General features: G+C 40.0%; 1 protein-coding gene across 7 annotated transcripts in view; it reads left to right on the top strand.

Annotated features, from left to right (window-relative positions):
• The window catches only part of LYN (LYN proto-oncogene, Src family tyrosine kinase), a 53,225-nt gene extending 39,788 nt beyond the window's left edge, over positions 1 to 13,437 (top strand). For all 7 annotated transcript variants that reach the window (XM_065831117.2, XM_065831114.2, XM_065831118.2 and 4 more), the window contains exons 11-13: positions 4,575 to 4,728; positions 6,505 to 6,636; positions 11,796 to 13,437. In XM_065831117.2, the coding sequence (XP_065687189.1) occupies positions 4,575 to 4,728; positions 6,505 to 6,636; positions 11,796 to 11,998 (489 nt within the window). In that variant the 3' untranslated portion in view covers positions 11,999 to 13,437. The remainder of the gene's footprint in view (positions 1 to 4,574; positions 4,729 to 6,504; positions 6,637 to 11,795) is intronic.
• The last annotated feature ends 1,499 nt before the right edge of the window (positions 13,438 to 14,936 follow it).

Raw genomic sequence — 14,936 nt, 5'->3', positions numbered from 1 at the left:
AGCCATTCATCCCTGCCTGTCTCGCAGGAAGCAATGATGCAAGGGGAATTTCGAAGCTACCTTTACGCACCAACCCCTGCCTTCTGCTGCCTGCGCTTGCACATGTAGTTTTATAATGCAGATCCTGGAAAGAGTAAAAAGCCACATCCACCAACACAATGGGAAATCTCTTAAAAGCATACCTAAACCATCTCTAAGTAATCATTTCTACATGACTTTCATTTAAAATAGGGCAGGAGAGGATTGGAAAGGTTCTTAGCCTACTTTTCTCTATATTTTGGAAGCTGTAAATCATAACCTTTTGTGGTTGTTTGTGGGTTTGGTTTGGTTTTGTTTTGTTTTCCCACGGTTGACTTCATTTGTAACCAAATAAAAACTAGGCTCAACTTTGAATACTGATTCTTCACTTACATATTTTTTTTTTTCCTGTTTCACTTGCCTGCCTTGTAGACAAGTGAGGATCTATGAGTTTGGATTTAATGACAGTTTCCAGGTGTCTCATAAACCACCTCTATCCACAAAAACTGTTCTAACCTAGTTCCTTCCCTTTTTGCATCCAGTGTTCCTATCTCTTTACAATGTCTGTATCCTTGGCCCTTTCAGTGGAGACTGGAGCAAAAGCACGCATTTAAAAACTTCTCTGTGCAATTTGCAGGTAGTCTTCATCATTTGATCATTCACTTAATATGAATGTTTTCCTTGGTCTTGTCCTGTTACTAATGCACCCTGCTTATATTTACTATTTGTAGCACTTTTTGTGGGTGATCTCTTCTCATTTTTCTTATATTTTATACTTTTTAAATCTGACTTCATCATTTTCAGGTGTTTCTGACCATGTAAGATTTGCCAATTTTTTATTGTCAGGCACTGCCTTTACAATGTGTGATTTGCCCTTGCACTTGTAATTGCTGAGGTTTTTTGATGGTGTCATTGTTCCTGAGGCTTTTTAACTATGAGGTTGTACCTATCAGCCCTTCAAGTTGTTTAAAGTTTCATGTCCTGAGGAAGAAAAAAAGTTCTTCATATTTGGCCATTCTTTCATTCCCTTTGATTTCCATTCCACTCTCCTTTATGATCCCTGTCACTTAGTTTTCCTTCTCAAAATGACACAATACATTCTCAGCATGATGCCAAAGCATCCTATGAGGCTTCTTTAGTATTCCACATTTTTACGTACAGCCTAGAAATGCATAAGTGAGATCCATTACATGTCTTGCCATAACCCTCCCTCTGCATGAAGAGGCAACATTGGAACCTATGTGTAAAGCACAGTTTGAAATAACTCTTACTAACAAAGATCACAGACCTTTGAATGGGAGTTGAAATTAAGCATGTCTTTTAGTTGAAAAACAGAGCTACGGAGGAATCCAGAATGTCTCCCGTTTTGTAGGAAAAACAAACAAAAAAACAACACACAAACAAAACAGCTAAGTCTCACCTTTTGAAAAAAAACCACCTCAGTGCCCATCCCTCTGTGTGCTGTTTCACATGAGCTGTGATGTTCCACCAAAGAAGCCTAGGAGTTGTGACCAAGTGACCTTTTCAGAAGGTGTAGCCCTTCTGTGACCATAGTGTCCCCTCCTGAAAAGGACTGGTTTATTGTTTAGTCTTCTGCTTTCTCCAAACACCTTCAGAAGTTACAAAAAATTGGTCAGAAAGTAGAGAAAGCATGTTTTCAAAGCAACACTGTTTGGTCCATGCTTTTGTTACCATATTCTTTCAGGGTTTTGAAAGAGTTTTTTACCTGTTTGTGAAATGACCCACAAGTGTTCCAGAAAGTTGAGTGAGTAATTACCCTGTTTTACAGGCAGAAAGAGCATAAGCAGATTTATCTCTTCCAGGAACTAGTGAGTTACTCGTCATTCTTGCTTTGGATACACAGTTCCTAGTATTCAGAGGTTGGTTGGTTGGTTTTAAAAGGATTTAACTTGGGTGTTTCTAGAAGCGCATCAATAGTTCATTAAAGGTGAAGGGCAAACTGCTCCCTTCTTGGAGGTAACAGTTGTGTAGGCAGAGTCCTCTCTTAAAGGCCACAAAACATACTCCAGAAGCCCAAATTAGCTTTCCAAACCTGCTCCTGAGTAGTAGTTACACACAGCTGAACAGTCTTGGCAGGTAACAATGATCATTAAAAGCAGGGGGGAAAAGACTTTAATTTTCTTTTGTTCCCATGAATTTCTCTACATTTAACGTATCATTTGGCAATGAAAACCCAACAATTATCATAAAGAGTTATCACATGGGCTCTGGCGCCAATTCCCTTGATTAAAATAAATCCTCTTTTTTTTTTTTTTTTCTTTTTCCACAAGCAGAGGTTTTAAAGTGACCAGACGTGTGGATTCAGTAGTCCATTTGTCATGCTTCCCCTCCCTCTCCCATCCAAAATTCCTTGCCCATTATTCTTTTCCTACCTGGGAATTTTTTGCATGCCCAAATGCTTGTACATACGTGGCTTCTTTGAATTTCTCTGATTCAGCACAGTCAGAACCATTGTCCGGGAATTACACGGAAATGTAGTTTATATTTGCTGAAAACATAATGAATTGTTTGATGTCACATTCTTCATTTGTGACTAATCAGATTATGACTACAGTGAGTCTGGCACAAATAAGAGGAAATAAAATGGTCTTTCCAATGGCTGTGCTTGGTTGGGCTTGAAAACTAAATATCGCCATCACAAATGTCTCTTTCGTGAGTTCACCCAAAGGTTAAATCTGTACGCGGAAGTAGGTGGAAAGTTGATTCCTTTGTGATGGTTGATGTATTTTAGGTCACATTAGTGGACCTGTCTGCATTTTGATCGTATCTGGCAAGCTGGCCAGTCCAGCCTCAGCACTGATCTTACAGCAAAACCTTTGCTTTCATCTCTCAGTCCTCCCCAAACCCAAGCAATGGCATGGGGAGGAGAGAGAGGCAGAGTGGGCTGTGAATCAAATACTACTCTTCTATTTTTGTCTGTAAGTCTCTAGTAAGACTTTCTGCAGCAATTACTTACTAGGAGCTGCTTCCTTCACTATACAACATCTTACTTATTTCTAGAAAATGTGAAATACAGGTGTTCTTCATTCTGTTCATCAGAGTTCCTTTCTGGTCTGGTGTCAGAACACCCCTGTGTAGTACAAGGGCAATGAAACACTCTGCTCTGAAGAATATATTGGTTTGCAAGAAGAGGTTTGCAGTGGAAGGAGGCGGGAGGGCAAGCAGCTCTTTTTTTCCATTGCCTAAACTGAAAAAGAGGAACGAGGACTGTGTGGTTTTGTGTTGTAAGTGGTGGCAGTGTGTGCCTTCGCAGTACTCCCATGGGGACATTTTAAAGCAGAAGTGATGTTAATATTTTCTTAAAATTTGGTCAAGCGCTCCTGTGTGCTTTACTGCACGGCTGAAACGAGCACCTCTGGCGCTGAGAAGGGACCTGAGCGCTTGTCTTCTGCTGAGGTGGAGAGAGCCAGGACATGGGTGTGCTTGGGACCCTTCCTGCTTCATTGCTGCTTCCTTAGCACATCTGGGAGCTTGTGAGTTCCCCAAACCCTGTGGCTGAGGACGAGGTGTCTGTCACCCACCTGCAGACGTCCTGGAGAGGTACCTGCAGCACAGGGTGGACTGTGGACCTTGCCTGGGAGTGATCCCTCACCAGAGTCTGATGGGGAGGGAAAAACCGACAGCTCTCAAGCCCTGAGTTTATTTTTTATTTTTTCCTGCTTCCTCTTAAACTTTTACACAGATTATGATCTACACATTGGTTTTATTGCTCTGAGTATAGAAGCTATTATTTCAGTTTATTTTATTCTGAAAAGTAAACTATTTTCCTTCAGGGCAGGAAAAAAAAAAGTCTGGGCAAATACTGAAAAAAATCATCTTCAGTGCATATTTTGACAAGATTATTAATCTTTATTTTGGTTAGGATATTAATTTGGGCTGTTGAAATACAAATTAAATTTACTTATGATAGTATCTGAGAGCTTACTGTTGCCAAACACCCCTTGTGTATAAGCAGGTACATGTTGCTGTAGAAGAAAATGATAAAGTTGTTTGCCATATCTGAGTAATTGTTTCCTGATAGTCCAGGCCTATACTGGGTAAATAGAAAGTTGTTGTTTTGTTTGTTTGTTTGTTTTTAACTCTATCTGCACAGTTGCTTCATCAAGTCTTAAAAGAACATCTGTATCTTGTTTAACATATTAATTCATTCCTTCCATTTTCTTAGTATTTGGGGAATAAACTGGTTAATAGTTTGAGGAAGAAAATATCTTAGTCAAAATCGTAGGAACATTTAATTAAGGTTTTCTTTTGGGAAATGTCTCTAATACATATCTCTAATCCTGCCAGATGTTAGTCACCCAAACATTTCTTATGAAGCTGCTACTGTAAATATAGTTTTGCAGGACTGGATCTACACATAAGTTTTCCATGGCAATCACCATTTCCTTGCTTACATCTAAAAATTGCTCCAAAGATACTGGTAATGAATAAGCTGGATGTGGCGTTGCTGATACATTGAAAGGACAGAGGACTCAGACCTGCTGATGGTGGTGTGTGGTGTTGAAATATCGAATTAGTTGTTTCTTTTGTTACAGATTGCAGAAGGGATGGCATACATAGAAAGAAAAAACTATATCCATCGAGATTTGAGAGCAGCAAATGTTCTGGTTTCGGACTTACTGATGTGCAAAATTGCTGATTTTGGGCTAGCAAGAGTCATCGAAGACAATGAATATACAGCAAGGGAAGGTACGTATTTTTATTTGTGTCTTTAAAACTTCGGCCTCTGGGAGGCAGTGAGGCTGTACATAACAACGATACGGTCACCAAGGACAGAAAATGCTGTAACAGCTTCCTAGAGGCAGCATTCTAATGCCAACAATTTTTAGAAAGAATGAGGAAACAAATAACCTTTCTCTGCTCCCCAGGCTTTTTGAAAAGTTTATTTTAAATAAATTTGAATAACAAAGAAAACTGAGAGTACTTAGCTGCACACACATGTTTCTATGTTCAACAAATTAATTGCACAGCCACAGCCTCCATCCCACTGAATTAAATGCCAAGAAAATATGATCTTATTTTCTCTCCACATCCTTAAGTGCCACATGCACCTCCTTTCCCTTAGAGAGAGGAAGGAGCCCTAGCAGGTGTAGTTGCTGGTAACAAGAAAACCTTTAGCAGAACTGTTTACCTTTTGAAGCTGCTTTAGGAGCTGCAGCACTGGTTTGTGTGTCCAGCAGCACTGTTGCTGCGCGTCGGGGCTCTGAGAGGCCAGATCATGTCCCCGATCAGCACATGGATGGGAAGTGACATCGCATCAGGGTCAGCACTGGCAAGAGGGGAAATCAGAGCATTAAAGAGATTTTTCTAGGTTTTGTCACGTGTGTTTTGCTAATGTTGTCAAGGATCCTTTCAAGAAGTGCGCGGTGAGTTCATTGGAGTGAAAAGTTTTTATTTGTTTCCATGCACGGATTGCATCGGGATAACTTTTCGGAACAGGTTTGTTGGCTGGCTTTCCCCTTTTCATTTTAAAGCCACTACCTCATATTTTCATACAGTCTGGATGGAAACTGTGGTAACGTAGGACAAGAGGGGAAGAACTGAGGTATGAGGAAGAATGAGAACAATGCACTACACTTGGTATTAAAGGAAGATGAACTATTCAGTGGTCACTGGGTAACAATAATTCAATAGATTAGAGGGAAGGGTCTGATTAAGCAGTTTTCAGAGATACAGAACCCATACCTGTGGTTTTTAGCTAGCTCTGGACATTTTATATTGATTAAGTCAGCCTTTCAGGTTATAAATTCTTTATGCCAAGTTTCTTTCATGTGTTTCCTGCCATTCAGAAAAGCTTCCTAGCTTACCTGGTATTTTGTGGCAGAATGATAGAACAGGCTAAAAAGGGCCTAGAGAGAATCTGCTTGTATTATGTTACTCTGTTGTCTGGAGAGCTGATGTGATATTCCCCAATAAAGGCTGATTGAACTTCTCTTATTTGACTGGAAGGAGTTTGCTTTTATATGGGATTTTCTGGAACCAGTTAATTAGAAATGAGAGACAGTATTTCAAGATACGACTTGTTAAGAAATGACCTGCCACTGCTTTTGCATCTATGGCTGAATGTGAAACGCGTTAAAGTGTATCTTGAAGCTAAACTGACTTTCTTTAAAATAGGAAAAGTTAGTTAAAGTCTTGCAAAGTTCCAGGTGATGAGAATTGTAAGACTGATGCCTGACCACTTGGCAGAATGGAAAATGGTGACTGTAATTTTAGCAAAAATTACATAAAGAGTCAAAAGGTGATATGTAACTTTCAGGATCTTATTTGCACCCTGACACAGGACATGCAGTGTGGCAACACGCGTCCTGCAGCACATCTCTGCTGATAACTCTTGGACAGAAGGAGTTGCTGATAACTTTGCTAATTTAGAGGTGTCTTAGGCAAGCCATTTAAGACCTAGTGACTTGATATTGGATGTTTAAATTTGCCTGTGACTGACTGAGACTGTACTTTTTTTTACAGGTGCAAAGTTCCCTATTAAATGGACAGCACCAGAGGCAATTAACTATGGATCTTTCACTATTAAATCTGATGTGTGGTCATTCGGGATTCTCCTGTATGAAATCGTTACATACGGAAAGATTCCTTATCCAGGTATGGGTGTGTGTTTATACCATTACTCTGTATTTATACTTTGGTGTTAACAAACAAACAAAACCACAAACAACAACAACAACAACAAAATCATAACATAGAAAATCCACAGGGAAAGAGCTGGCATCTCACAGTAGCAACAGCAGTGATTTGTACATAATGTTAGTGCTTTGAAAACTCACGGTCAGTGTACGTGTAAACCACATGCCTCTTTGGGGTAAATTCTAGCAAATGGTCTAATGGCACCATGAACGCATAGTCATTTTTTATATATTTAGAAGGTGTTACAACTGCAGAAAATGCCACATAGTCACAGATCCCAGCTTTAAGGTCAATAGCAGAATCCCATAGCGAGGATGCAGTGCTGCAAGTTCTAAAGGTGCTGTGTAAGCTGCAGGGGCTTTTAATATTGTAATATGTGAAAATACTAAGAAAGCATGTTTTCACAGGCAAATAGGCTGGAATAATTTGTCAGTGTTAGCTAATCTAAACAAATATGAAAGCAGAGCCTAAAGCAGTGTTGATGTACTGCTAGGAATATTTACTCTTCGTTGTTCCATGCGGTGCAGGTACGAGACCACAGAGGAGTACATCAGTTGTGGCTGCATTAGGTAGCTGTGAAGTGGTTATGTGCTTCATGTTTGATTTTTCCTTCTGTCAAACAAAATACATATTAAAGTTCCCAGCACAGAGACAGTTTGAATGAAGGGCATGTTTATGCACACAAAACTGTCACATCCTGGGCATAGCTGATTAACTCCGGGCAGCAGACTGCGTTCATTTAAGCTTACTAGGTTATGGAAAATTGACCTAAATTCTCTTATCCTGTGGGTAAATGGGAATAGTACAGCCACTTTTGCCTGTACTACACATCTGATAGATGGAGTAACTTCTGAGAAGAGCTCTTAGGATCCTGCAGTTTTCAGGCAGTAGAGGGAGAGCAGATATTTCATCCAAGCAAAGCTTTCCCAGTGCTTCCAGTGCAGCAGCTCTTGCTGTGTAAACAGTGAAAACATTCTCTCCACCACTTCAGGAGCAGCTGGAATTCCGCATCCTGAGCTGCCAGACAGAGCAAAGGGGCAGACCCCACTCCCTGAAATGACAGTAGGCTCAACACCTCTGGGCACGGGGAAACCAGACCCCCCAGGAGATGGGGGGAAGGGGTGATGGCGGCCAACTTAACACTATGGTATGGAAGAACATATCAACTTTCCATACAGGAGGTAGAGCCAAACCAGACATTCTCATTGCTCAGTAAGGCTCCAGTCCAGGAAAGCACTTAAGCTCAAGAGTAGCCCCCTCAGACTTCAAGAGGTGATAGGACTGCTTGCACAGCTAAGTGTTTAAACATATGCTCTGGGTTGTTTTTTAGGTAAGGGCTATAAAATATGTGACTGAGTAGCAGGTCCTCCTAAAGCTGTTCTAAGCACTGCTTGTGTCCTCAGGAAGTATCAGATGGGAGTTGTACACAGCTGAGTAATGCATGGTTCTTCCCACAGTTGGGACACCTTTTTTTTCCTGTTAGCGTATGCCCATGTGTCCAGACAGTTGCCTATGCTGAGATGGCCTCACAAGATTATTTCTGGATGCCTTGAAAATTGTCCTACCCTGAACAAACCCACGAGCTCACCTGGAAACCAGCACTACAAAAATACACAACCCAAACCAGTAGTTAATTCCAGAAGTCTGCTCATTCTTTACCTCCATAAAACATGTCATATTTTTATTTTAAGAGCAAAATCAATGTGTAGAGCAGACACTGTACTACTGTGGGAAAATATCTCTTCTAGGGGAAGTCTGGACAGTATTTTTTTTTAAATATGGGAGCATTTTTATGAGCACCATAAATAGGCCATACACTGTGGATTCATTTGTCAACCAGCAATTAGAAGCGGAAGCCTCTTGACTGCATACTGGAAGATTCTAATAGTTTGCAGGCATTGCTTACATTAAACCGAAAGAGGGATATGTCTATTTTAAATAGAAGTATAAATTGAAATAGCCTGTTGGACTGGAAGTAGATACTGAAGAATCAGAAGGACGGCAAAATAAATGGGTGACTAATTTACTTTACATGAAAAGATGTGACAGGTTTGGACAAATAACCCCAGAATGGCAAGAGTAAACTAGTGACAGGTTGTAACCAGCAGCCACTGGAGAGAAACAGTAAATTGATTTTTCAGTTCTAATGGGAATGCTTCAAAATATTATTTTGAATTATTAACCAGCTCCAGCAACTAGACAGTATTAAGCATAAAGCTGCATTTGAAATAGTTTGAGTTGAAACTGGCAAGTAGTTAATACCCATAAAGAAAATTTAGGCAGGCAACTTGGTAGGAAGCATTTCCAGCCAAGAAACTTGGGGCTTTTGTGATCTTTGTTCTTGAATTCCAACAGCTGTTTCTCTTCCTGAGAAACTCAAAGCAATTAGTAGGACTATAGTTTCGGGAACTACCTCTGAAATATGAAACAAGTATCTGAATCCCTTGGCAAATAAGTTGAATTCATTGTTAAAACTAATTTCCAGATGATTATATAGTATGTGGAATATGGGTAACATCAATACTTGCATTCCAATTATGTCTGCTGGTCTTCACAAGATACACCGCTTTCTATGTGGTGCGATTCTTCTTCATACCACTGTGTTCACGTCATTTCCCAAGCTCTAATGTAAGGAAATATCTCTTTATCTGTGAAGCTTAACAGGTACCACAGTGTAAATTAACAGACAAATACCAAACCTTTAGAGCTAATGTCCTTTGCTATCATTTCATAGGGTGTTAAGTGTGACAAATATGCATGTGGGATATATTTCTTTTACTGGTTAGGATGTAGTTTTGATGAGGCAGATAATTCTCTAGACACACACAAGGAAAAAAAAAGGGGGGGGGGGGAGAAAAAAGAAAAAACAACAAAAAAGGAAAAATTAAGACAGTTATTTTGAGAATACTGCTTGGACTATGAGATAGACAAGTAAGCCCGTTGATTTAAATAAAACCCCAAACATACGCAAGTATCTTCATGACATATTTACTATGGTATACTGAGAAAAGTATTTTCACTTTAGCCTTGTGAACTTAAATAGTTATTTAACAAACAGTTTTCCTGCAGGTTAGCTGAAACACAGGCTTTGTCCTTCACATTCAGAATGTAACAATCAGTCCTGCAGACACTAGATCTAATCACAATCCTCGAAAGTACTTAAACCCACAGAATCGGCCCTGTTCTGCACAAAATCCCAGCAGCAGCAGTCCTCATGTAGCTGCACACAGTTAACCATGACTTCGCGTGATATGAATAACTAACTATTTTACTGCATACGTTATATACAATCCATTTCTTTAAGCTCAAGCAATCAGATTGCTGTTCTTTGTAAAATGCTTTATTGGCTTTCTTCCTATGTTTATTTTGTCTTTTTATAGCAGTAATTCCTTATTCTGTGGCAACATGCCATTAAAATACTGTTTTTCTACACACATGTACAGTATTAGCTCAGGAAAACTTCACTCCCCCTTCCAAAGCAGAACTGAAAATACAAAAGATGTGCTCAAAGTAAGCACTCTGATCCAGACCCAGGTTTCATGGCTAGCAGTATTTCTAGAATAGGTTAAAACAAAGTCTTGAGCTGAAGTCAACTATAGGAGCTGTAGCCATCTTGAACAATCATAGTTGTATCTGATAAAGTTATTTGGTTGTAATTCAAATGTGTCCTTACCTGCCAAGTGGCTTAAATCACAGCTTTAGTAGTCAGGTAACACGTACAAAGATCTGCACAGTCTGCAGGGACAGAGCTGCACAGTCGCCAAGTACTCGAAGAAGCACCACATCTTGTGCCTCCACCGCTGCCCTTGCTTGGAGCGGGACCCATCCTGCCTCTTCTCAGCAGAGAGCAGCAGCGGTCCGTGCACCCCTGGGGAACCAGCACATGCAGGAGCAGTGAATGTCAGGCACACACCCCACCAGAGGCTGAGCTGCCTGGGGAAAACACATTAGAAACTCTAGTCTTAGGGAGAACTGCGCCACATGGAGCATTTAGCCTGAGAAGCAGCCAGTGGCTGTGGGGTCTGGAAAACCTCTTCCAATAGAGGGAAGGTGTTCACTGGTGGTAGCAAATCTCTAGGCTGACACATGGGTGGTTCCTGCTTGCCCAGTCATCAGAAGAAACAGTGTGCGCTGGAGAACAGAAAGCATCAAGTCTGAGTGCTGGAGAGGGCAATCCTGGCACAATTACTCCGCTGGGTTGCAGAAGATTTGTAGAGGAAGGGATAAGCTGATGAGCCTTTTTGTTAGCCCTGGCATAGGTGACCTCCTGAGAGTAAGGTGTGGAAATTGTTCCATGAATCAGTCTCTCAAGGATTTTAAAAGGGAACGGGGGGGAAGGGAAAGAGAGGAGGAGGATAGAGTCTAGAGCAGGCCTCTCTCATGTGGTGTTTGTTGGCATTTGAAGCTCATGATGCACTACTGGTAGTTACAGATCTTATCCCCTGAAAGCAAGCTGTAACAGGGAAACAAAGCAAAGCTTGGCACAGCTGGCAAGAGGGTTTTGTGCAACAGGAACAGGATGAGGAGTTACAAGATCACGAGTGGCAGTATTCAGTGTTTTGCAATCAGCAGCACTGATACAGAAGCTGATGTAGAAGAAAACCTGGAAGTGTGTCACTGCATTGGGAGGAGTGACTGGCAGCATGGTCAAACAGGTAGGCTGGTCTCCATCTCAGTATGGATGGAGTCTACAGCGAGCTGGTTAGAAGGTCTTCAGCTGGCAACAAAGGCTGGTGCCCAGGTGGGCTTTTGCTGTGAATCTCACCACTGCTGGAAGCAGAACAGTGGCAGGACGAGTCAGTGGAGAGCAGAGCTTGTTCTGGAGACAAGCATTATGATCTCTCCCACAGTCTTGTTAGACTTGACTTGGCACCAAAGAGGTCACTACACTCAACTGAGGAAACAGAAATCTTCTCATGGAATTTTCAAAGCAAGTCCCTCGATGCTGATGTACACCTCAGTCTCATTTTTTGAACTAATATTAGTAGCTACCTTTAATAAGTAGTAATGGCCTTATATTATCAGTTGAAGGTATTAATGGTGAAGTAAATAAAAAAGAAAAAAAAAATATTCAGGAATTGAGATAATTTGATCAGAACTTTCTTTTTCTGTTGAAGGTATGAGCAATTCAGATGTGATGGTTGCTCTTCAGCGCGGGTACCGAATGCCACGCATGGAAACCTGTCCAGCTGAGCTTTATGATATCATGAAAACATGCTGGAAAGACAAAGCAGAAGAGAGGCCAACATTTGATTATCTACAGAGTGTGCTCGATGACTTTTACACAGCAACAGAAGGGCAGTATCAACAACAGCCATAGAACAAAGAACAATTTTTTCTATTGACATGGATCATTGGCACAGACTATTATTTGAACAACTGCTCAAACCAATTACTTCATGAGTTTGAATGTCTTAACCGAGTGTGGAAGCTGAAATGCTGAAGGAAAGAATACTTCTGCAGAGAAATAATCGTGTTTTTCTTCAGTTAAAACAGTTCCTCTAAAGACTTAAGTTCTCCTTAAATGCTCTGTTTTGCATCTGCAGAAGGGTCCCAAACCAAGCAGGCTTTTGGGGTGGGGAGGGAGAAGAAAGGAAAGTGATCATGCAATGTTACGGTTTGACAAAGCCTGCTCAGGATCTAAGTCATGGAATGCATTACAAGGAGACCTTTATAAAAGAGGCAAGAAGATACATGAGTAGCTGCTTCTGAAAGAAAAACTCATGAAGGAGAACTTAAAACTTTAAGACAAGGTGGTGTTCTTAAAGCATCTTTCCTGAAATTCAGCATATTGTGAAAATTATTTTATATGCTTGTTATTTCATATTAGTAGTTGGACTACTGTTACATCTTGTTAGACTTCTTAAATGATCTCATGGTTTCCTTTAAGGAAGGGTTACGTATGTATGTAATTCTTTACACTGAACATGATTCTGTTTTACTGCTGTGTTACTTGTACTAATTTCAAAATCATTTTCAAAGCATTGCCCAGCCACCACAGATGCAGAAGTGCCATATGAATGCACGTGATGGCAGAAGCAGCAGGACACTGAGCTCTGCATTCAAACTTCAGCTTCCCACAAGGCCAAAGTCATCATCATCTGAAGTCCATGGAAAAGCACAGGATTTTGAAGGAAGTTAATACTTTCACTGTTACCAGTGAAACTATTTTAATCTTTATTTTTAATCCTCTGATTATTCAAGAATACAATATTTTGCTGCTTTAATCAACTAACCTCAAATCTATTTTAAAGCTAAAACTAGCTCTAGCACTCTCAAAACAATTTGTGGAAATATACAATAAGATATCAAGTTGCATTGCAGGGACACTATAGGTTTGTTGCTCAGTATATAAATCTGCCTCCTAAAAGTGAATGCAGTTTGCTAAGCCCTACCTATTGTTCTATCAACTTAGCAAAACAGCTGAGCTAGTGCAATTGCAATGTAACTACAGCATAGATTACTGCTATTTTTGTTTTTTCCCAAAATGACACTGGTTCTTACAACTGAAACCCAGTCTATCTTTGCCAACCCTCAGCCCCATTATTTAGGCAAATGGTACTTTGCAGAACCTTAATACCCTTTTGATAAAGCTTCACTGTGCCTGCAGTTGAAGTTCAGCAGCATAATCATTACTTGCTTTTCTTTTCCATAGGCTTCCTTCAGTCATACTGTGCAGTTTAAGCAGACTATCAGTTAAATATGTAAATAGTTTCTATTGTATGGTGATTTTTAATTTTAATAAACATTTAATCTGAAGCAAGTTCTGTGGTAGTAATTTGAGGTAAAACAAATGGTTGATGTTCTATCCAGAGTGGTAGCTTCATGTGGCATTGGGGAACATCTGTTCATCATCACTAACAAGATTATTTTGCAATGGCAAATATTTACATATTCCGTTTTCCTTACATTCATTGAGCTTTGAAAAGAACCGAACCAGCCATTTCTGCATCCTTGTTGGAGTTTCTTTTTGGTCTGGAGGGCAGGAAGAGAGGAAGTCAGGCCTCAGCTGTCCTTTCAAACTGCTGCTTAGATGTCTTTCATGTAATGGCACCACAGTCCATTGCAACTCTTTGGAAAATGTTACAGTTAAGAATTGGTCAGTGCTTCACTACAGGCCTCATTTTCTTTCAAGGAAAAAAAAAAACACACATTAAGATAATGTAACCTTGTCTTTCAAACCATTTCCTGTAACCAAAGAGTTCTGGGAAACAGAAGAGAACATGGAAACAGCAGTTACTCAGGGAATAAGAGGTTAGTGTTACATAAACTTGCTAACAAACTTACACTCTCAGACAATTGACCAACTGTCAAGGTATAGTACTTGATCATTTAAAATGGTACTACAGGAAGTTTCCAACATTGGCCCATTTTGATTATTTGGGTTTTTAACTTCTGTTTGAACATTACTGTTATTAGATCAACTTGTATGTAACAGCTTTCTTATTGATGGAATCAACACTCACTGTGTTGTATCACTACACCAAAATATCCTTTAATAGCTGGAATAATTTCTGTGGGAGTAGAATAATATTCTAGAAATTCTAAACTGGAGGGATTATAGGCCTTTAGAACTACTGGAGCTATTAACATATATTTAATATGAGAACAGCACTGGCTCAAGTGCTGCATCTCCAGCCTGGTTAAAGACAAAGCAGAATATTTACTGATCACTGCATTCACACTGACCTTCCCAAAACTCAAATGTTCTGGCAAGATCCACAGCAGAGAAAGGCTGGTCTGCATGTCACACAGGAAGGTTGCACCACCTGGTGTCTCCACAGGGAGGGTGAGGTTCTTGTTTTGAACTGGGTCTCCTTCCACTATGAGAAAGAGCATTGCAGAGGCTGATCAATCCCATTTACTTACGGATCCTGCTTTGTTGTAAAACAATCCTCTGGTGCTCACAGGCATGTTGTTATACTTTCACAGCACTTGGAAAAAAACTCTTACCCTTACTGACTGCAGTGGCTCTAAGCAAGCTATTTCAAATTTCACCATGCTCCAAGTCTTCCTTCCTAGATTTACTCAATGAAAGTAATATAATCAGTGCTATGATTCTTTCAACTCAAAATCATCATATGTCAAATACTAAGCTCATTTGGCCTCTAAAAGTGTATGATCTTACTTTGATTTCACTTATTTTCTCACCTTTATAAAATGAACAGTCAGTTTAAGTTCACAACAGAAAACTTTATTATAAATAGATTTTGCAAAGTTTAATACATATTCTTAGCGGAAATTCAAATGACATTAAA

This window comes from Patagioenas fasciata, chromosome 2 (genome assembly GCF_037038585.1).
Source record: "Patagioenas fasciata isolate bPatFas1 chromosome 2, bPatFas1.hap1, whole genome shotgun sequence".
Taxonomy (NCBI): Eukaryota; Metazoa; Chordata; class Aves; order Columbiformes; family Columbidae; genus Patagioenas; species Patagioenas fasciata.
The sequence above is the reverse complement of the archived record's forward strand: the minus strand, read 5'-3'. Positions and strand labels throughout refer to the sequence as shown.